General features: G+C 35.6%; 1 protein-coding gene across 4 annotated transcripts in view; it reads right to left on the reverse strand.

The window, feature by feature from the left end:
- Positions 1-17084, reverse strand: part of FOLH1B (folate hydrolase 1B) — a 49289-nt gene that overhangs the window by 20094 nt on the left and 12111 nt on the right. For all 4 annotated transcript variants that reach the window (XR_001364639.1, XM_014550300.1, XM_014550299.1 and 1 more), the window contains exons 3-9: positions 16870-16971; positions 10390-10515; positions 9162-9348; positions 6206-6299; positions 3964-4062; positions 3580-3665; positions 1547-1666 (exon numbers count right to left, since the gene is read on the reverse strand). Coding sequence is in view for 3 of the 4 variants with exons in the window: in XM_014550300.1 (XP_014405786.1) it covers positions 1547-1666; positions 3580-3665; positions 3964-4062; positions 6206-6299; positions 9162-9348; positions 10390-10515; positions 16870-16971 (814 nt within the window). In the remaining variant the exon portion in view is untranslated. The remainder of the gene's footprint in view (positions 1-1546; positions 1667-3579; positions 3666-3963; positions 4063-6205; positions 6300-9161; positions 9349-10389; positions 10516-16869; positions 16972-17084) is intronic.

The following is a 17084-nucleotide window of genomic DNA, read 5'->3' on the forward strand; positions in this document are numbered from 1 at the left end:
AGTATGACCAAGGGAAAGCCATTCAAACTTACTAAGCCTCTGTTTCTTCATCGGTATGCCAGGAACAACAAGGTAAAGATACTACTTGATTGTTGGAAGGATTAAATGGTTAGTATTTATAAATATAGCACTTAATAAGTGATCCAAAAAAGGTAAGCTTCCATTATTTTAGTAACTATTTCATTTGTGCTTATTCAGAAGACGTATCCCTATATGAGTTGAGTTCAGTGTTTCATTTTTGTCATGTTTCTTAATAGCATCATTCAAATTTCACTCAATATTATTCTTCATCTTTGCATTCTTTGGCACGCTCTAGCATGATCCCAGTGATGTTTTGTGCTTAACACAGGCAGTCTTAAAAAATCATGAAAGTTTTTGTAATAATATTAAACACTATCGAATTCATAAACTATGCAAATTCAGGTCTCCATAATTTTTTTTCTAAAAATATAACATAGCTGTGTGGAAAAAAAAAAGCACCTTTACACTTTATTTTAAAGAGAGACATCATGGTTTTGTGGACTGGTAGCCAGAAATTTGAGTTTAAGCCCTGGTTCTCTGTCTTTGCCACACACTAGCTATAGAACCTTAAGTGAGTTCCCTGATTCTGTAAACCTTGGTTATCTTCATTGTAAAGTGAGAATAGAAATAAGTAGGTTAACTTCTCCCTGGCGTCTACGAGTTCCAAATAGACAACATATGTGAAAGCACCATTTCTCTGATATTCAAATTTAACATATTTTTTACAGTTGTTTTCTTGTTGCTAAAAAAAAAAAAAAAAATAGGGATCACATTTACAGCCCCAAGACACCTTGTTCACAGGGTCAGTAAACAGAGTGGACTTTCTGCTTTCATTGTATAATAATTATTTTAATAAGCAACTATTTAAACTAAACTTTATTTGGATTTTATATGAAGATTTAAAATGACTGAAGTAATGGTGCTAAGAATATAAACCTAAATTCTGGAGAGCAATCTAAAGCTTGGGGTTTACGAATATGCAGATATTGAATTTTTGACAGTATCTCATTAGTCGAGAAGACCAGTATTTTTCTGAAAAGCTTTGATCTCCTCAGTTGCTTAGTACACTTGACCTGAGGTGTGAGGCTGGAAGAGCCCAGGAACTTCTGCTCACAGTTCCCAGGCCAGGAAGCTTTGGCTTATGACCTAATTCTGGTGTGTACTCTTCTGTGAGGAAAACCATCTCCATCTTCTTAGTTGCTAAGAGCAACCACTTATGGTGTAATCCCTTTATTTCAGATTACAGTTTAATATATAAATATCAATAAAGTAAATATTACTATATAAATGCAAGCATGAATAAGCAATATAACTAACTAACCAACATAAGTAATATAGCCCAGTTCATTGAAAGCTATTCTGTGCTACTACTAAGTACTCTATGCTACTCCAATGACACAGTCTGCATGTATCCTGTCAGTTCACCCTTCATACAAACCTATGAGGTGACATTTTTACACTCACTCAACAGAGAACTAAACTGAGACTCAAAGAAGTAGGTATTTTTACTCTTCACTTACATTACCTTCTTTTTTCAGAATTCCAAAACTCCTCACAATTTCGTGAACAACAGCTGCTCCACTCTGAGGGTCAATGCCACCAAACACCCATGAGTCACGGTGACCTCCAAGAATGACATATCTGTCTAAAAGGCAACATTGCAAAATTACTTGTCATTCCAAGTCAGTAACAAAGCACACTGCAAGTGACTCCAGAGCATCTGATCACAGAGCATCAAGACTCAAAGGAAGTGCTGGCAGGGTAGCTCAGTTGGTTAAAGCATCATCCTGATATGCCAAGGTTTCCGGTTCGATCCCCAGTCAGGGCACATACAACAATAAACCAATGAATGTGTAAATCAGTAGAACATCAAATTGATGTTTCTCTCTCTCTCTCATTCTCTCTCTCATCAATAAATTAAAATATATTTTATTGATTTTTCACAGAGAGGAAGGGAGAGAGATAGAGAGTTGGAAACATTGATGAGAGAGAAACATCGATCAGCCGCCCCCCGCCCCCCCCCTACTGAGGATGCGCCCACAACCAAGGTACATGCCCTTAGCCGGAATCGAACCTGGGACCTTTCAGTCCACAGGCCGACGCTCCATCCACTGAGCCAAACCGGTTAGGGCTCATCAATAAATTAAATTTTAAAGAAAGACTCAGAGGAAGATAGCAAGGTTCCTGAACACGTGTGTAAACATATAGTGTATTTTTTTCTGATTTTGATATATGAAGAAAATATGAGTGATAAGCAAATGTATAGTATTATAGCAATTACAAGTATATATGTAATGATAATTAAGTATAACATTATCCTATTCACATCTTTACATAATTCTCTATTACTCCTCTCTTACCTACTTAGCACTATTTCCAGATTAAGAGAACACAGTGGCCACATACCAAGTCCTCCACTTCCTACTCCTATTTATTTTTAAGATTCGGGTCAAAGATTTTCCCCCTTTATGAACCATTCCTAGTTTCCATGGGAAGAGGGAATTGCTTCCCTACCCAGCCCTCAGGCAATCTTTTCATATCTGAAAAAGCATTTACCACACTTAAATGTATGGCCCCCCTCCCAGCCATTAGCTCCTTGTTCCCAGATGATGTCTTTTTTTTTTTTATCCCACCATCCCCAATGCTTAGCATAGAGCTGGCAAAAAAAAAAAAAAAAAAAAAAAAATAGATACTCAGTAAAATTCAACAAATAGCCAGTTATATATTGTTTAGTTTTCATTGGAGCATATCAACATTCTTGATCACTGAAGGAAAGTACTGGCTGCTTGTAAGAAAGATATACAATTTAATTAGATCTGTTTTTGGTAAAAAATATATAACCCAATAATTTTTAAGGAACTGGAACATAATGAAGTAAGACTCTTTATAAGATATATTAATCCCCAGATCATCTGAAATCCTTGGGAAATCATGTGTCTATATATTTCATCAACTTCAATGTAAAAAAAATAATTAATTCAAAGTTACTTTAATTTTCTGAGTGCTATCTCTTTTTAAAGACTTTATAATTCATTCATAGGGAGGAAAGGAGAGGGAGAGACAGAGAAACATTAATGTGAGTGTGAAACATCCATCAGCTGCCTCCTCCACGCCCTCTACTGGGGATTCAACCCGAAACCCAGGAATGTGCTCTGACCAGAAATCAAACCAACTGAGCCACACGGGCCAGGGCTCTAGTGCTATCTTTTATATAGATATTTATAGTTATCATGAAGATATTTACCCATGCAAAACTATGTGGTAAACAAATCCAAAAAACACCTAAAGTCCATCTCTCCCTGTGCTTCCTCCCTTGATCCTCTAAGCAAAGCGTGCACACTTTATCAACCTAGCCCCACCATTCACTTCTCTCTCTCTCTCTTTTTAACAACATATATCACAGTACAAAATTAGCTCATATTTATGTATGTTGTATTTATATGAGTTCCATTGGGACAAAGAGTTGCTTTGCTTTGCTCACCCGATAGACCCAAAGCTTGGAGCAGTACGTACCTGGCGAAGAAAAGTTGCTCATTTGCTATGTGCTGATTAACTTACCTGGTTCCACTGCTCCTCTGAGAGTTCCAATCACATTGTAAATTCTTGTCACTTTATTGTTGGAATGGATGTGCATCTTGACTTTTCTAATGCAAATATAAAGAACACATTAAAAAATTACTGGTTGACAGATTACCACCCACAATTTTTAAATCTTACATTATTGTTTATAAGATTTCTAAAGGCACAGAGGCAAAAATTACATTGGCCACCTGTCCGACTATAATGATGTAAGTGTAGTCTCTTCAACCTGTGATTTTGTTTCCTGCTGATACTAGATAGGTTTTACTTTTCTTAGTCATCCTCTATAATTGCGTATTTTTTAATGGAAAAAAAAAGGTGTCCTCCCCCTAAAGAGAGTTAAAATAAAAGGAGGCTCTTAACTGTGTAGAGAAGTTTCCAGAAAAGCCAGGTCCAACATTGTAGGGCACTTTGAGACTTCCTTTCCAACTGCTGTCTGGAGGTGCTGTTCCACCCATTTTTCTGTTGAACACAAAAAAGTATTAATAGCTGAAGGTAATTTTGAAGTTGCAAGTTAAAATGTCAATAAACTTGCTTTCTTGAGTGTCTGTTCATAATAGTTTCTATGAGTCAGCAAGAGTGCAAAGTGCTTTGCAGATAATATGCCATTTAACTCTTTACTTCAGTCCTGGCCAGTATGGCTTAGTTGGTTCGTCATCTTCCTGTGCACTGAAGGGTTATTGGTTCGATTCCCAGTCAAGGTACATGCCTGGGTTTTGGCTCGATCCCTGTAGGGGGATAAGGGGTGTGCAGGAGGCAGCCAATGGATGTTTGACTATCATATCCATGTTTCTCTCTCTCTTTAAAAAATCTTTAAAAAAAATAAATCCTTACTACAACTCTTATGAAGTCAGTGCTATCATCTCCACTTCACAGATGAGGAGCCTGAGGCTTAGATTAGGTAACACAGCAAAGTCATACAATACAACTTTACATACAAACCATCAAATAACATGAGTAGTCATTTTTACATTGGCAAAAAAGCATAATCAATAGTCAAAACAGAAAAGAATTAAGTATGCAAAAGATGTTATATTAGGCAGGTGAAGAATATATACACATGCTTGGTTATACATAAATATTTCTACAGTGATATATTCTACACTAATAACATTGAATACCTTTGGGGTGGAAATGGGTAAAAGGGAAACTTTTTACTGTATACCCCTTTGAATTTTGAACTGTATCAATGTATTTCCTTTTAGATAATTTCAATTACACTCTACATTGTTTGAAATCTATTTTTTTCCTCTTAATAATATAGCATATGCATGTTTCCATATCAGTAAGTATTCCTGTACAATGTGCATTTTAATGGCTTCTAATACTATCATAGCCTGTGATGTATTTGACTACTTGTCAATTATTGGAGATTTGTGTAGTTTATAGTTTTCCACTATCAGAAATAGTGCTAAAATTGCTTTCATTTTATTCACTTTTATCTTTTAAATACCATGAATATTTAGACTTTATAAACATATTTAGACAAAAGCATAATCTATGTTGCCCTAAAAATCTGTACCCAGCCCTGAATCCTTATCCATGTGGTTAAGCTAAGGTAAAAAGATAAAAAGACCAGAGTGCTGTTATATAATGTGCCCTTAAATTGCAGAGATCCCTCCAACTCTCTGATGTCAGCCTCCTCACCTGTAAAAAATGAGGGCACCGCACTAGGTTATATAGGGTTTTCTTATAGTCACTAAAATAAAATGATTAAGAATGTCTTGAACTCAAAGACAGTAGGGACCACAGTGTCTGACTAATTGGCCAGACAGTGGTAGCAATTCTACTTTCAGAAGTCAGTGTTCTCTCCGGTCCTAAAGGATAAGGAAGAAGAGGGACATGCAGAAAGGAGAAAGCAGGGTGAGAAAGGAATAAGAGTCCCCATGCCAGGTTAAGCAATAACACATTTGGAGGCATTTCAATAATGAAAGCATAGAGGGAAGAGGAATAGAAAGGAAAACACAATGGAAATTGTTATCAGCGAGTTATTCCAGGTCCTCAAGAAGTAGACAGTAAGAGGATTAGATGAGTAGGAGATTTATTAGTGGAGAGACCCCTGAGGAAAATAGCAAGGGATGTAGGGAAGACTGAGAAAGCCATTGGACTCCTATGCAGGTCTGATATGGGGTAAAAAGAAAGAGAAGAAGAAAAGAGTGCTGGGTGGTAGCATCGAGTTAAGCAAGGACATTGGGGAGTCCTCGGCCAAAATTTCCCATCAGAAGAGTCCGGTGCTTTCCATAATGGGCCTGGTTTAGCATCCCTGAGCCACTCAGGCACTGACTGGGAGCAGCTGTGGGAAGCGTGGCCCTGACACAAACAGGGTGATGCATTTCAAGGCACAGTGGCTGGAGCAATTGATCAGTTATGCTCCCTGCATTTGGAGATCCAAAAGGCTCATTCTCATGGCTGTCACACAGGACATACTGAGATGTAAAGTAAATTCCAGAACAGAACCATTGTTCTACAAAATGGTGATACAATTAAGTGTTTCACCCACCTCGGAGAATTTCAATATCAAATAATGGAGATAAAAGTTTAAAAGTTGAAGACTTTAAAGAGAATAAAGAGAAGTACGCCATCTGATTGTTTCTTACAAACTTACTCCAGGAGCTTCTGTGCATCAAAGTATCCAATCGGATGAACAGGAATACTTGGAAGGCCCACAGCCTCTGGGATTTCACGTCGATAAGCATATTCTGAAAGAATAAAAAGTCAGTCCTTTTCAAAATATTTTCTGTAAGTCATGTTAAACATATTTTCATATTGCATCTACAGGAATTGTTGAAATTAAAAGACAGGCAATTTCAAATGTTAGCCAGACTGGGGGTGGGGGAAACTCTCATACAGTGCTTGTGAGAGTGTAAAATTGTGCAGTCACACTGGATAACTCTTTTGAAAAGCAATGTTAAACAGAAATGTTGCCTATGGCATAGGATTTCTGTTTCTCAGTCAAAAAGATGAAAACATATCATATCTCCACAAAAAGACTCATGCAAACTGCTCATAATAGCCCCATTTATCTTAGCCAAATACTGGACACAGTCCAGGTGTCAGTCAACAGGAGAATGAATACATAATCTGTAATACAGTCCCACAATATAATGCTACTCAGCCGTTAAAAGAAACAAATTACTCCCCTGGCCATTCGCTCAGTGGTTAGAATGCCGGCCTGACCATCAAAGGGTTTCGGGTTCAATTCCTTATCAAGGACATGAACTTGGGTTGTGGGTTCCACCCCCAGTCCCTGTCAAGGTGCATGCAGGAGGCAACTAATTGATTTGTCTCTCTCACATAGATGTTTCTCTTTCTCTCTCTCCGTTTGCCTCACTTCAACTCTCTCTAAAACTCAATGGAAAAAAATATCCTTGGGTGACGATTAACAACAACAACATAAAAGGAACAAATTACTAATATAACATGGATAAATCTCAAATCATTATACTGAGTAAAAGCAGCAAGGCATAAAAGAGTACATACTGTTTCATTCATTTTATATTAAGCCCCAAACCAGGCAAACTAACCAATGGTGACATCAGAAAGTGGTTGCTTCTGAGGGTACAATAAAAACAACCAGAACTTTCTGAACTCATGGAAGTGTTCTATATTTTATATTGAGTAACACAGATGTATGCAATTTTTATAATTTATTGAACTGAACTCTAAAGATCTGTGAATTTTAGTGCTTGTAAACTCAACTTCAAAATAGAAACATACATTCTGTCATTTCTTTAGATTAAAAAAATAAATAAAAGCAATTTTTTTCTCCAAAATTTTAAATTATCCACTGAGAACTTCACATGATGGCAAAATCTTTTTTCTTTTTATGAGTAAAATGACAATATGTCACGTGACATTTGTTTTAAAATTCTCTAGAGCAATAACAATAAATAAACAAATAAATAGGGATGAACAGATGAAACAAGATTAACAATTGACTGTTGATAATTATCTCTTATCATGCATTATATGTTATATGTTATGTATAATATATATGTTTGAACTGTTCCATAATAAATAATAAAATTTTTAAAGATTAGATTAAAATAAATAAAAGCAATTTTTTTCTCCAAAATTTTAAATTATCCACTGAGAACTTCACATGATGGCAAAATCTTTTTTCTTTTTATGAGTAAAATGACAATATGTCACGTGACATTTGTTTTAAAATTCTCTAGAGCAATAACAATAAATAAACAAATAAATAGGGATGAACAGATGAAACAAGATTAACAATTGACTGTTGATAATTATCTCTTATCATGCATTATATGTTATATGTTATGTATAATATATATGTTTGAACTGTTCCATAATAAATAATAAAATTTTTAAAGAATAGAGCAGGCGTTGGCCAAGTAGCTCAGTTGGTTGGAACGTTGTCCCGATTTGCCAAGGTTATGGGTTTGATCCCCAGTCAGGGCACATACAAGAAATCCATCAATGAACGTATAAATAAGTGGAACAACAAATTGATGTTTCTCTTTCTCTCTCAAATCAATAAGTAAAAGTCAAAATATATATTTTTAAAAAAGAAATGGGAATTCAATAACATGACTTTCCTTCCTAAAAAAATATCATGTTAAATTAGAGGGTGACATAAGTCCCAGTATATTTATGTGATTTACAAAGTCAAGGTACGTAAGCTTTAGAGGAATCTACAATTTGGTAAAGAATTAAAAAAAACAAAAAATACACCAGACACTTGGCAACAGATTTTATTCAAGTTATACACCTCAGTTAGTTTTAAACCACACAAACTAAGCACATTCAAATGAATTCGCTCCCTTTGTTAATGATCTACAGCTGTACAGGGAACTATTTCAGCCCCAGACAAGCATGTGGACTCTGGAGCCAGACTGCCTGCCTTTGAACCCCCACTCCTCATTTAGTGGTGTCATAATCTGGGGCACACTGCTTCCTACTCCTAACCTCATTTCTGTCTTCTGCCAAATAGAGAGAACAATACTACCACGCTTGAAAGATTTTTAATGCAGGTGAAGAGCTGGCCTTTAGGAAACACTCCTTGAAAGTTATCACTATTGTCTTTATATGGCAAAGATGCAATATAAAGCATTTTCTGGACTCTCTGTTCTACTATCTTTTGTCCAAGGTTGTGAAATTCCAAAACTGTGAAAACCATGCATTTGGAGGAGAGTAACTTGGCAACACAAGCCGATTTGACCTAATTTCCTCTGACAGCAAAATCTGACGTAAGCAGACACAGGCTACTCATACTACTTTAACCCAGCTTGGTGTGATTATTCATACATTTTGCTGCAAAACTATGTATATGCTTGCTTCCTGTATTGTCCCAGCCTGTATTTGAGTATTACGCAATGTATGGTATATGCACCGTATTACTTTTAAATGTTTGAATTCCAAAACCCATCAGGCCCAAGGGTTCCAAACAAGGGATAAGGGAACTGAATTGATAATATTCAGAGTTCAAAACTCTTTAATTTTTTTCTTAGATGCAAAGAGAATAAGAAGAAGACATGCTATGTTGTCCTTTCATAAAGTGTTAAGTTTCCTATGATAATGAGGGCCTGGTTGCTCACCATTTGCTGGGTAACCAGGTGTGAGAGGGTCGCCTGCACCATTAAGATTTAAGACATTGCCACGCTGGACACCGTCTCCAGGAAGATTCCAACCGTCTGGATAGGACGCCACCCCAAGAGCAAAGTAATCAGCAGGGTCTGAGTACAGAATGATTCCTTTGGCCCCCGCCAGCTGGGCGTTCTTAACCTGTGAAACACAATGTCTCTTACTTCAGGTTGGTTGTTCCAAATCTGGTGATATCAATTCTCAAAATTATCCTTAAGTAAGTAACCAAACTTTTTATTTTTAATCTTTTATCATTAGACCAACAACAAAGAATAATTCACAGAGAATTGGCTTTTTCCCACCCTACTACAGGCTCTAAGGTGACAGCCCTAAAAGGAGCACATGCGGATAATGTACTCATTAGTGGTAGCAAGCACTTGCAGTTTTCTCCCACTGGTCTAAAAGCACAACAATCCCGCCAGATTCCCATTTATTCTATGGTTGAAAGGAATACCTTTGAAATTTAATTTCCCATGAAAGAGGAAAAAATATATGTATATATGTAAATATATATATACAACAAATCAAGTGATCATAACTTTAAAAACTGCTATATATATAGAGGCTTGTGTAAGTGCCCTCTAACATTACCTATAACAATTCATATTAAAATTAAATGTAGTAAATAATTTCAAAGTTAATATTATAATAAAAGCTGCCAAATAAAGGTTAACAAATCCAACACATACTTCTTTGTAGACCATAGGCATAATTTGTAGGCATGGAAAAAAATCTTCTCTATACTCCCTGATCTATCACACGAGCCACATTGCAATGGCCCCTCAAAATCCCTGTCTAGCCCAGCCAGCATGGCTCAGTGGTTGAGCATCAACCTATGAACCAGGAGGTCACAGGTTTGATTCCCAGTCTGGGCACATGCCCAAGTTGTGAGCTCAATCCTCAGTAGGGGGCATGCAGGAGGCAGCCAATCAATGATTCTCTCTCATCATTGATGTTTCTAATCTCTCACTCCCTCTCCCTTCCTCTCTGAAATCAATAAAAAAAATAATAAAGAAACAAAAACCCGGTCTATGAGCTAGCAGAGGTGTCCTCACTATAAAGTGGGCATGTTACAGAACACGAGAGGATCATAATCCTCAAAAAGTTTTAAGGATATGATTCTACACACATGACACAATGTAACTTTATATCTGTGGAGAACAAAAAGGAGATGATTTTTACCTTATTTCCTCTAAAAATTTTCCCATATCTGGCAATAACAATCTTCCCAGAGCAATTGATTTTCATATCCCGCTCGAGTTTAAAGAAGTCTTCTGTTCGTGCATAGTTCACATACACTAGATCACCCTGTTGAGATCATACATGACTTAGAACAAGTAAAACTGAATACAAGCAAGTTGCTCTGCACTATTTCACATCTTTTAAAATAGGGAAGAGCAAGAGCACACAGGAGGGTCAGAGAAGCATGCGCCTCAGATAAAAGATTCAGGGAGAAAGAACTTGCATTCAGAAGGCGATTAGCTGGATTAGACATAGGAATTTAACAGTAAGTTTTTTTGTTTGTTTTTTAATTTATCTGTCTCCTCCATAGCAGCTATAAAGCCATAGAAGTATTCCCCAGGAAGGAAATGTATATAAATATACACATTGCTGCATGCAATTTAAAGGAGTCCAGACACCTTAGGTTAAGAAGTTCCTGATGAGAGCTTTATTCTCTTTGGAGTATATTCAGAAACGGTAGCTTAATGGGTCTTTACAACCACCAGTTAAGGGGGAAAGGTCAGAGGTCAGGTAATATCACTGCTCTACGGTCTGGCTTCATATCATTAGTGTGATTATGTGCAAGTCTTATAACATCTCTGAGTTTCAATATAGTCACATGCTACATAACAATGTTTCGGTCAACCAGGGACAGCATAGACAGCAGAGACATACCATATAGCCTAGGAGTGTCATAGGCTCTACTATCTAGGCTTGTGTAAGTGCCCTCTATGATGTTTACACAATGACGAAATCGCCTAACAATGCACTTCCCAGAACATGTCCCAACTGGCATATGACTGGACTCTCATTTATAAAATGGTCTATTAGATTAGATCAATAGTCTTCAAACGTATTTTGCTCACCTACTTCCTATACTGACTTTGAAATACAATATTTTTAAGTTGGCATCTAAAATTTTTTATCAGGACACATATGTAATAACTTAATCAATAAAAAAATTTAAAATAAAATAAAATAAAATTTGTTATCATACCTTTAAGGAGTTGTAAATGATGCAATTTCCAGTATATACGTATTAACATTTTTCAAGAAATTTTTCCTCACTTTTTGTGTCCAAAAATATTAAAGACTGTGATGATTTACTATTCAATATCATCATTTTAAAAATACAGAAATACACTATTCTCTTTAGTCAGAATTTTATCATTGTTTTTCCCCTTGAACTTCTGTCCCTCTTCCCCCAAAACATTCTCCTCTAAAGTAAAATGTATCTGTGCTGGGCACTGGCATGTGCTGCCAGATTTCCCTTCGGTGAGAGATTCTTGCTCCAGCTGCAGGGAAGGCTCTCAGCAGGCAGCCTTCTGGTGTCAGCCCCTTGCTCAAGGTTTGCTACAGACAGCCACCTTGCTCAAAGTCATGTCCTTTTTTTAGAATGCAACACATTCAATGACTGATTGACATGGAAGTGTTAAGACCTGGACACCTTAGTCCAACCCAGGACCAATATGATGGGCAATTCTGACTCCAGAGCTGCCCATCATGTCAGCTGAGGGTGTCTGTGAGCTGACATTGAGGTGAAACCTCTCCCTCTGCGTAATCCAGCTTCCTTCCCCTCCCTGCCAAAAATATCGATCCCAAGAGAACACTTCCTAATTAACATCTAGCATGTTAAATTCCACTTCAGTCTCTGGGTATGCTTGAGAGTCTTTTATTAATCACTGGCAAACTTCCCTTGATTAACATGTAAATTGAATTTTTAAAAATATGTATTTCCTCCCTGGCCAGAGTTAGGAAGTGGTTAAGGCGTTGGCACACACCCGAAGGGTTGAGGATTCAATTCCCAGTCAAGGGCACATACCTAGGTCGAAGGTTCAATTCCCAGCACAGGTCAGGGTGCATGGGGGGGGAGGCAACCAGTGGATGTGTCTCTCTCACATTGATGTTTCTCTCTTCCTTTCTCTTTTTCCCCCACTCACCCTCCCTTCCACTCTTACTAAAAATCAATGGAAAAATATCCTTCGGTGAGGATAAACAAAACAAAACAACAAAAAAGTATTTCCTATGACAGGCTATCTGTGTAATGAAAATTCTCCAGAAGTAAGTTATAATAATAGTAGTATCTAATTGAGTCTAGCAACATCATTACAATTTTTTAAAAATAGTACTTAAGCATCAAATTGTACTTGAAAAATATCTCTTGACGCTATGAAATATTAAAAATTGGGCCACGGATCTGTGAATGAACAAACTATGGCTACAATGAGACAGGACCCAGCATCAGTTCTGTTCACATTGCCTGTTTTTAGATAAAAGTTCTCGGAAACCTTGGGATAGGAATGAAAAAATTTTGTCATGAAACCTTCACTAAATTACTTAAATTCCTTCCAAGTTATAATTCCCAAATCATGCACTGACCTATCATCCAAGTTAATTCTAACGATGCCAGTAGGAAACTCAATTAGGCTCAGCTTTAATTTTGTTCCATTGCAAATCATTTGATTTGTCAAATCACTTGTTACCCAGCCAGCTGTTAGAATCTTGCACCACCATCTCTTTGTGTGGAGCTCCAGGGATTTTTTTTGACAAATCAAAAATATGCTTTATATTGTTTTAGAATGGGTGGATGATGTCTTTCATTATTAAGAGAAAAAAAATGACTATAAATAAGGAGATGGTGACAGAGTACCAGCAGGATCTCACCACAGGCTAGTTCCCACTTCCATCAGAGAGTACACTGAGAAATGGATGATGTAACTCATCTCTTTAAAATGGTCCCCTGCCTGCCTTTGGAAAGTCTTCACACATTCTAGCTTGAAGCCCCTGTCCTAGATGATTTCTAACATCTTTGTTTCCCTCTTTGACTACATTTCTCATGGCATATGCACAACATATTTATAACAGATACTCAAATGAAGTCATTTCCAAGTGTATTCTAAGATTTGACAAATTTGTGGAAGATATATATATGATTTTATTATGTGCTCAGTAGAGTTCTAGGAATTAGAGATATGCCAAATTCTTGGCCTTGAAGGAACTTACATGCATGTGGAAGGAGAGATAAGATAATAAACAATAGCCCTAACCGGTTTGGCTCAGTGGATAGAGCGTCGGCCTGCGGACTCAAGGGTCCCAGGTTCAATTCCGGTCAAGGGCATGTACCTTGGTTGCAGGCACATCCCCAGTAGGGAGTGTGCAGGAGGCAGCTGATCGATGCTTCTCTCTCATCGATGTTTCTAACTCTCTATCCCTCTCCCTTCCTCTCTGTAAAAAATCAATAAAATATATTTTTTTAAAAAAAGATAATAAACAATAAAGTTACTAAGTAAATGACACAGTATATTAAAAGGTGATAGTTGCTGTAGAAAAATTTTTTTAAAAATGTAAATAGAGTAGGCAAACAACGAACTGGGACTCAGGCAGGACCATTTTTAAATAAAAAGAGGAAAGGAAAGTCTATTGAGAAGGTGGCAATTGAATCTTTGCTTTGGTAAAAGGATTACTTTTATTTCTCCTGATATCAAAGCAATGTTAATGCACTATTAATGATAGTTCTTCATGTCTGATTTATCACTGTTAGGCCTCTTTGGAGTTCACTCTTATTCTAATTGTGACTACAGAGTAATGAAGCAATTTGATTTTAGTGAATGTTGTTTTAGTGTAAGCATCCTACCTGAAATTTATCCATATTTAAAGACTACTTTTTTAAATCTCTGTAAATTTTGGCTATCTTTTGATAAATCTGAAGTTTTCATAAAACAAATTATAATAGAGAAGGGACTAAAGAAGACAGTAGTTTTAAAATGACAGTAGACTTTGAAAATGAAAACAGTGTTCTAGATATGCAAGTTGCCACTGTGAATTAGAAAAAAGCTTTGTTTTCAGACAATGACCCTGTAAAATTTACACTGCACCATTGTTCTATGACTGGGAATAAATACAATCTTGCACTGTTAGCCTAGAATTTTCCATTTCTTTCAAGCTTCCATCTTTCTGCTCCTGTTAATAGAACACAAAACTGGGAGGCAAGACGAGTGGTTTTTAAAGCATAGTTCTTGAACCCTCAGAATCAACATCACCTGAGACCGTGGGAACAAACTCTCAACCTTCACCTATGACCTACTGAAACTCAGCGGGGAGGGACCAGAATCTGAGATTTACAAACCCTCTGGATTACTTCGATTCATGCTAAAGTTTGAGAACCCCTAGATTAGACTACATTTTATGGACATTGTCAAATTGCTAATTTCAAATAGGCTAAAGCAAAACCCAGAATTTCATACTCCAGAGGATTCAGATAAAGATCCAAAATTATTGACAGGGAAATACCTTAAGCATACAGACAAACAGACATAATTTTAAAAGAATTAACACTCCTTTAGCTGGGTTACAGGGGACCCAGTGAGGCATACCAGCCAGCAAACTCATCTAATATTTGAACACAAACAGCAGTCCCATGAAGAATCACATGCTCCTTTGGTCCTCCCATTAATCTGGAATAGCTTAAGTATACTTGAAAAATGTGAATTAATAATCTCTATGACTCTCTTATGAATAGAATAATTCTGTCAAAGTTCAAAATTATTTAGGGAGTTTTACTGATTATATAGTAAAACCCCAAACTAATGTGGGTATACTTTCCTCCTTATAATCCTATCTTCCCATCCAGAAATACTATGTTTCTTTATACATAATATTTTCACTGCTCAATAAATTTCAGTGTTCTTCAACTAGTTCATACTCATTTAACTTTATGATTTTTAAAGTGTATTTTATATTTTATGGCCATTTTATTTATTTTTATGTCTATTTTAAATTAAATTTGTTATATTTTTTGCTATTATATAGCATTTATGTACACACACATACAAACACATTTAACTCCAATCTGGTAATATTATGCTATTTTTATAATAAAGATGTATTCGTGCTTTTTTTATATTCCACTTATACAAACATATCACTATAAATAATGGAGGTGATTAATAAAGGAGATCCAAATTGTATAAAAATAACAATTATACAATATCAAAACTAAAGATTTATTTTAAATAAAGGGCAATGTAAGTAACAAATAGATGAAAAACTAGAAGTTATTTGCAATATTTAAACCAATATGAGATGAATAACAAATATTTAAGAAACAATATTGCTGACTGTTATAGTCTTTATTTTTATCTCATGTCAAGTATAAAATTATTAAATAATTGCAAACATTCTGTTTATGTGCTAATTTTAGGAAAATTTTTTCCAATATTATATCATTAGATAAAATATCAATTACTCATTCAAAGTAAGTTTCAAACAACAACAAGAAATCCTTCTAAGTTTATAACATTTTAAAATTATAAATAAGTTAATTAATCAAATACATTTGAAAATAATAAAAATAATATGAATTTTAATTTCCTTATTAAAATATGGCATTATCTGATATTAACTTGTCCCTATAAATCCTGATTGGTAAAGATAGTTTTGTAAATATCAATTTAATTCTAAATGTGATTTTTTTTTTTACCCAGGATGCTTCTAATAATAGCCCAAGCCCTTACCTCTCTATTGAGTGAGGCTTCAATATACCCAACTGTCAATTAGCAACTTCTTGTGAATATAACCTAGGCACCTTAAACTCAATATGTCCAAACTTGAATTTACTTCATATTAAATACTATAGCAGGAGAGAAAACTTGTAAAAAGATGCTAATAGATTATATTCAACTGTTTCAAATATAGTTTTCTCATAAAAAACAAAATACTGTGCAAATACCTGGGGGTTAGTTGTACAGTTTCAGATGACTGTATGCACAGTGCTTTACTGGGCAAATCACAAGATTCTCTAGAATGGACATTAAACTTCTTCATTTGAAAATGGCTACAAAATGATTATTCCAATTATTTGAAAATTTCAGTGCTATACAACAGTAAGATATTGTATTTTCATACAATAGGGATTACTTGGCAATAAAAAGGAACAAACTTCTGATAAATGCTAAAATGTGAATCTCACAGATTATGCTTCGTAAAAAGAACTAGAAACAAATGATTAAATGCTATACATTTCCATTTATATGAATTTCTAGAATAGGCAAAACTAATCAACAGTGGCAAAAATATCAGAACAGTGGTTGCCCCGGGGTGTGTGGAGTTGATTGAGAAGGGGCATAAAGGCACTTTTGGAAGTAATAGCCTATCTGTGGATGGGGTTTGAATTGCACAGGTATAGGCATTTGTCAAAAGTCAATAAATGTACATTTTGATTTATGCATATCATTGTAGTAAATTTTATCTTAAAAAGCACTATGAACACAATAATAAATATTCCTATTTTTTAGTAAGAAATTCTAGTTTCCTAAATGTGGAAAAGGATGAATTTGGATTATATCAGAAAACCTTGTAATGCCCCCTTAATTATTGCCTGGATGTATGAGTGGGTGCTGGGTTTTTTATTATTATTATTATTTTATTGCATTGGATTTTTACCTCTGGCATTCCTTGTGGAGAGAAAGCACTGTAAGGTGGCACAACATCTGAAATATTTCCATATCCTGGAGGAGGTGGTTCAAATAATGATGTGTTGAAAATCTAGAGAAATAGAATAATTAGAAGTAAGTCAGATAAAATTTGGATTCTACAATTAAATAAGGATAACCGTGTATTATCTTTTTTGTCAGTAGAGGGTTAATCAATCCTTTAGT

Source organism: Myotis brandtii, unplaced genomic scaffold, assembly GCF_000412655.1.
Source record: "Myotis brandtii unplaced genomic scaffold, ASM41265v1 scaffold594, whole genome shotgun sequence".
Taxonomy (NCBI): domain Eukaryota; kingdom Metazoa; phylum Chordata; class Mammalia; order Chiroptera; family Vespertilionidae; genus Myotis; species Myotis brandtii.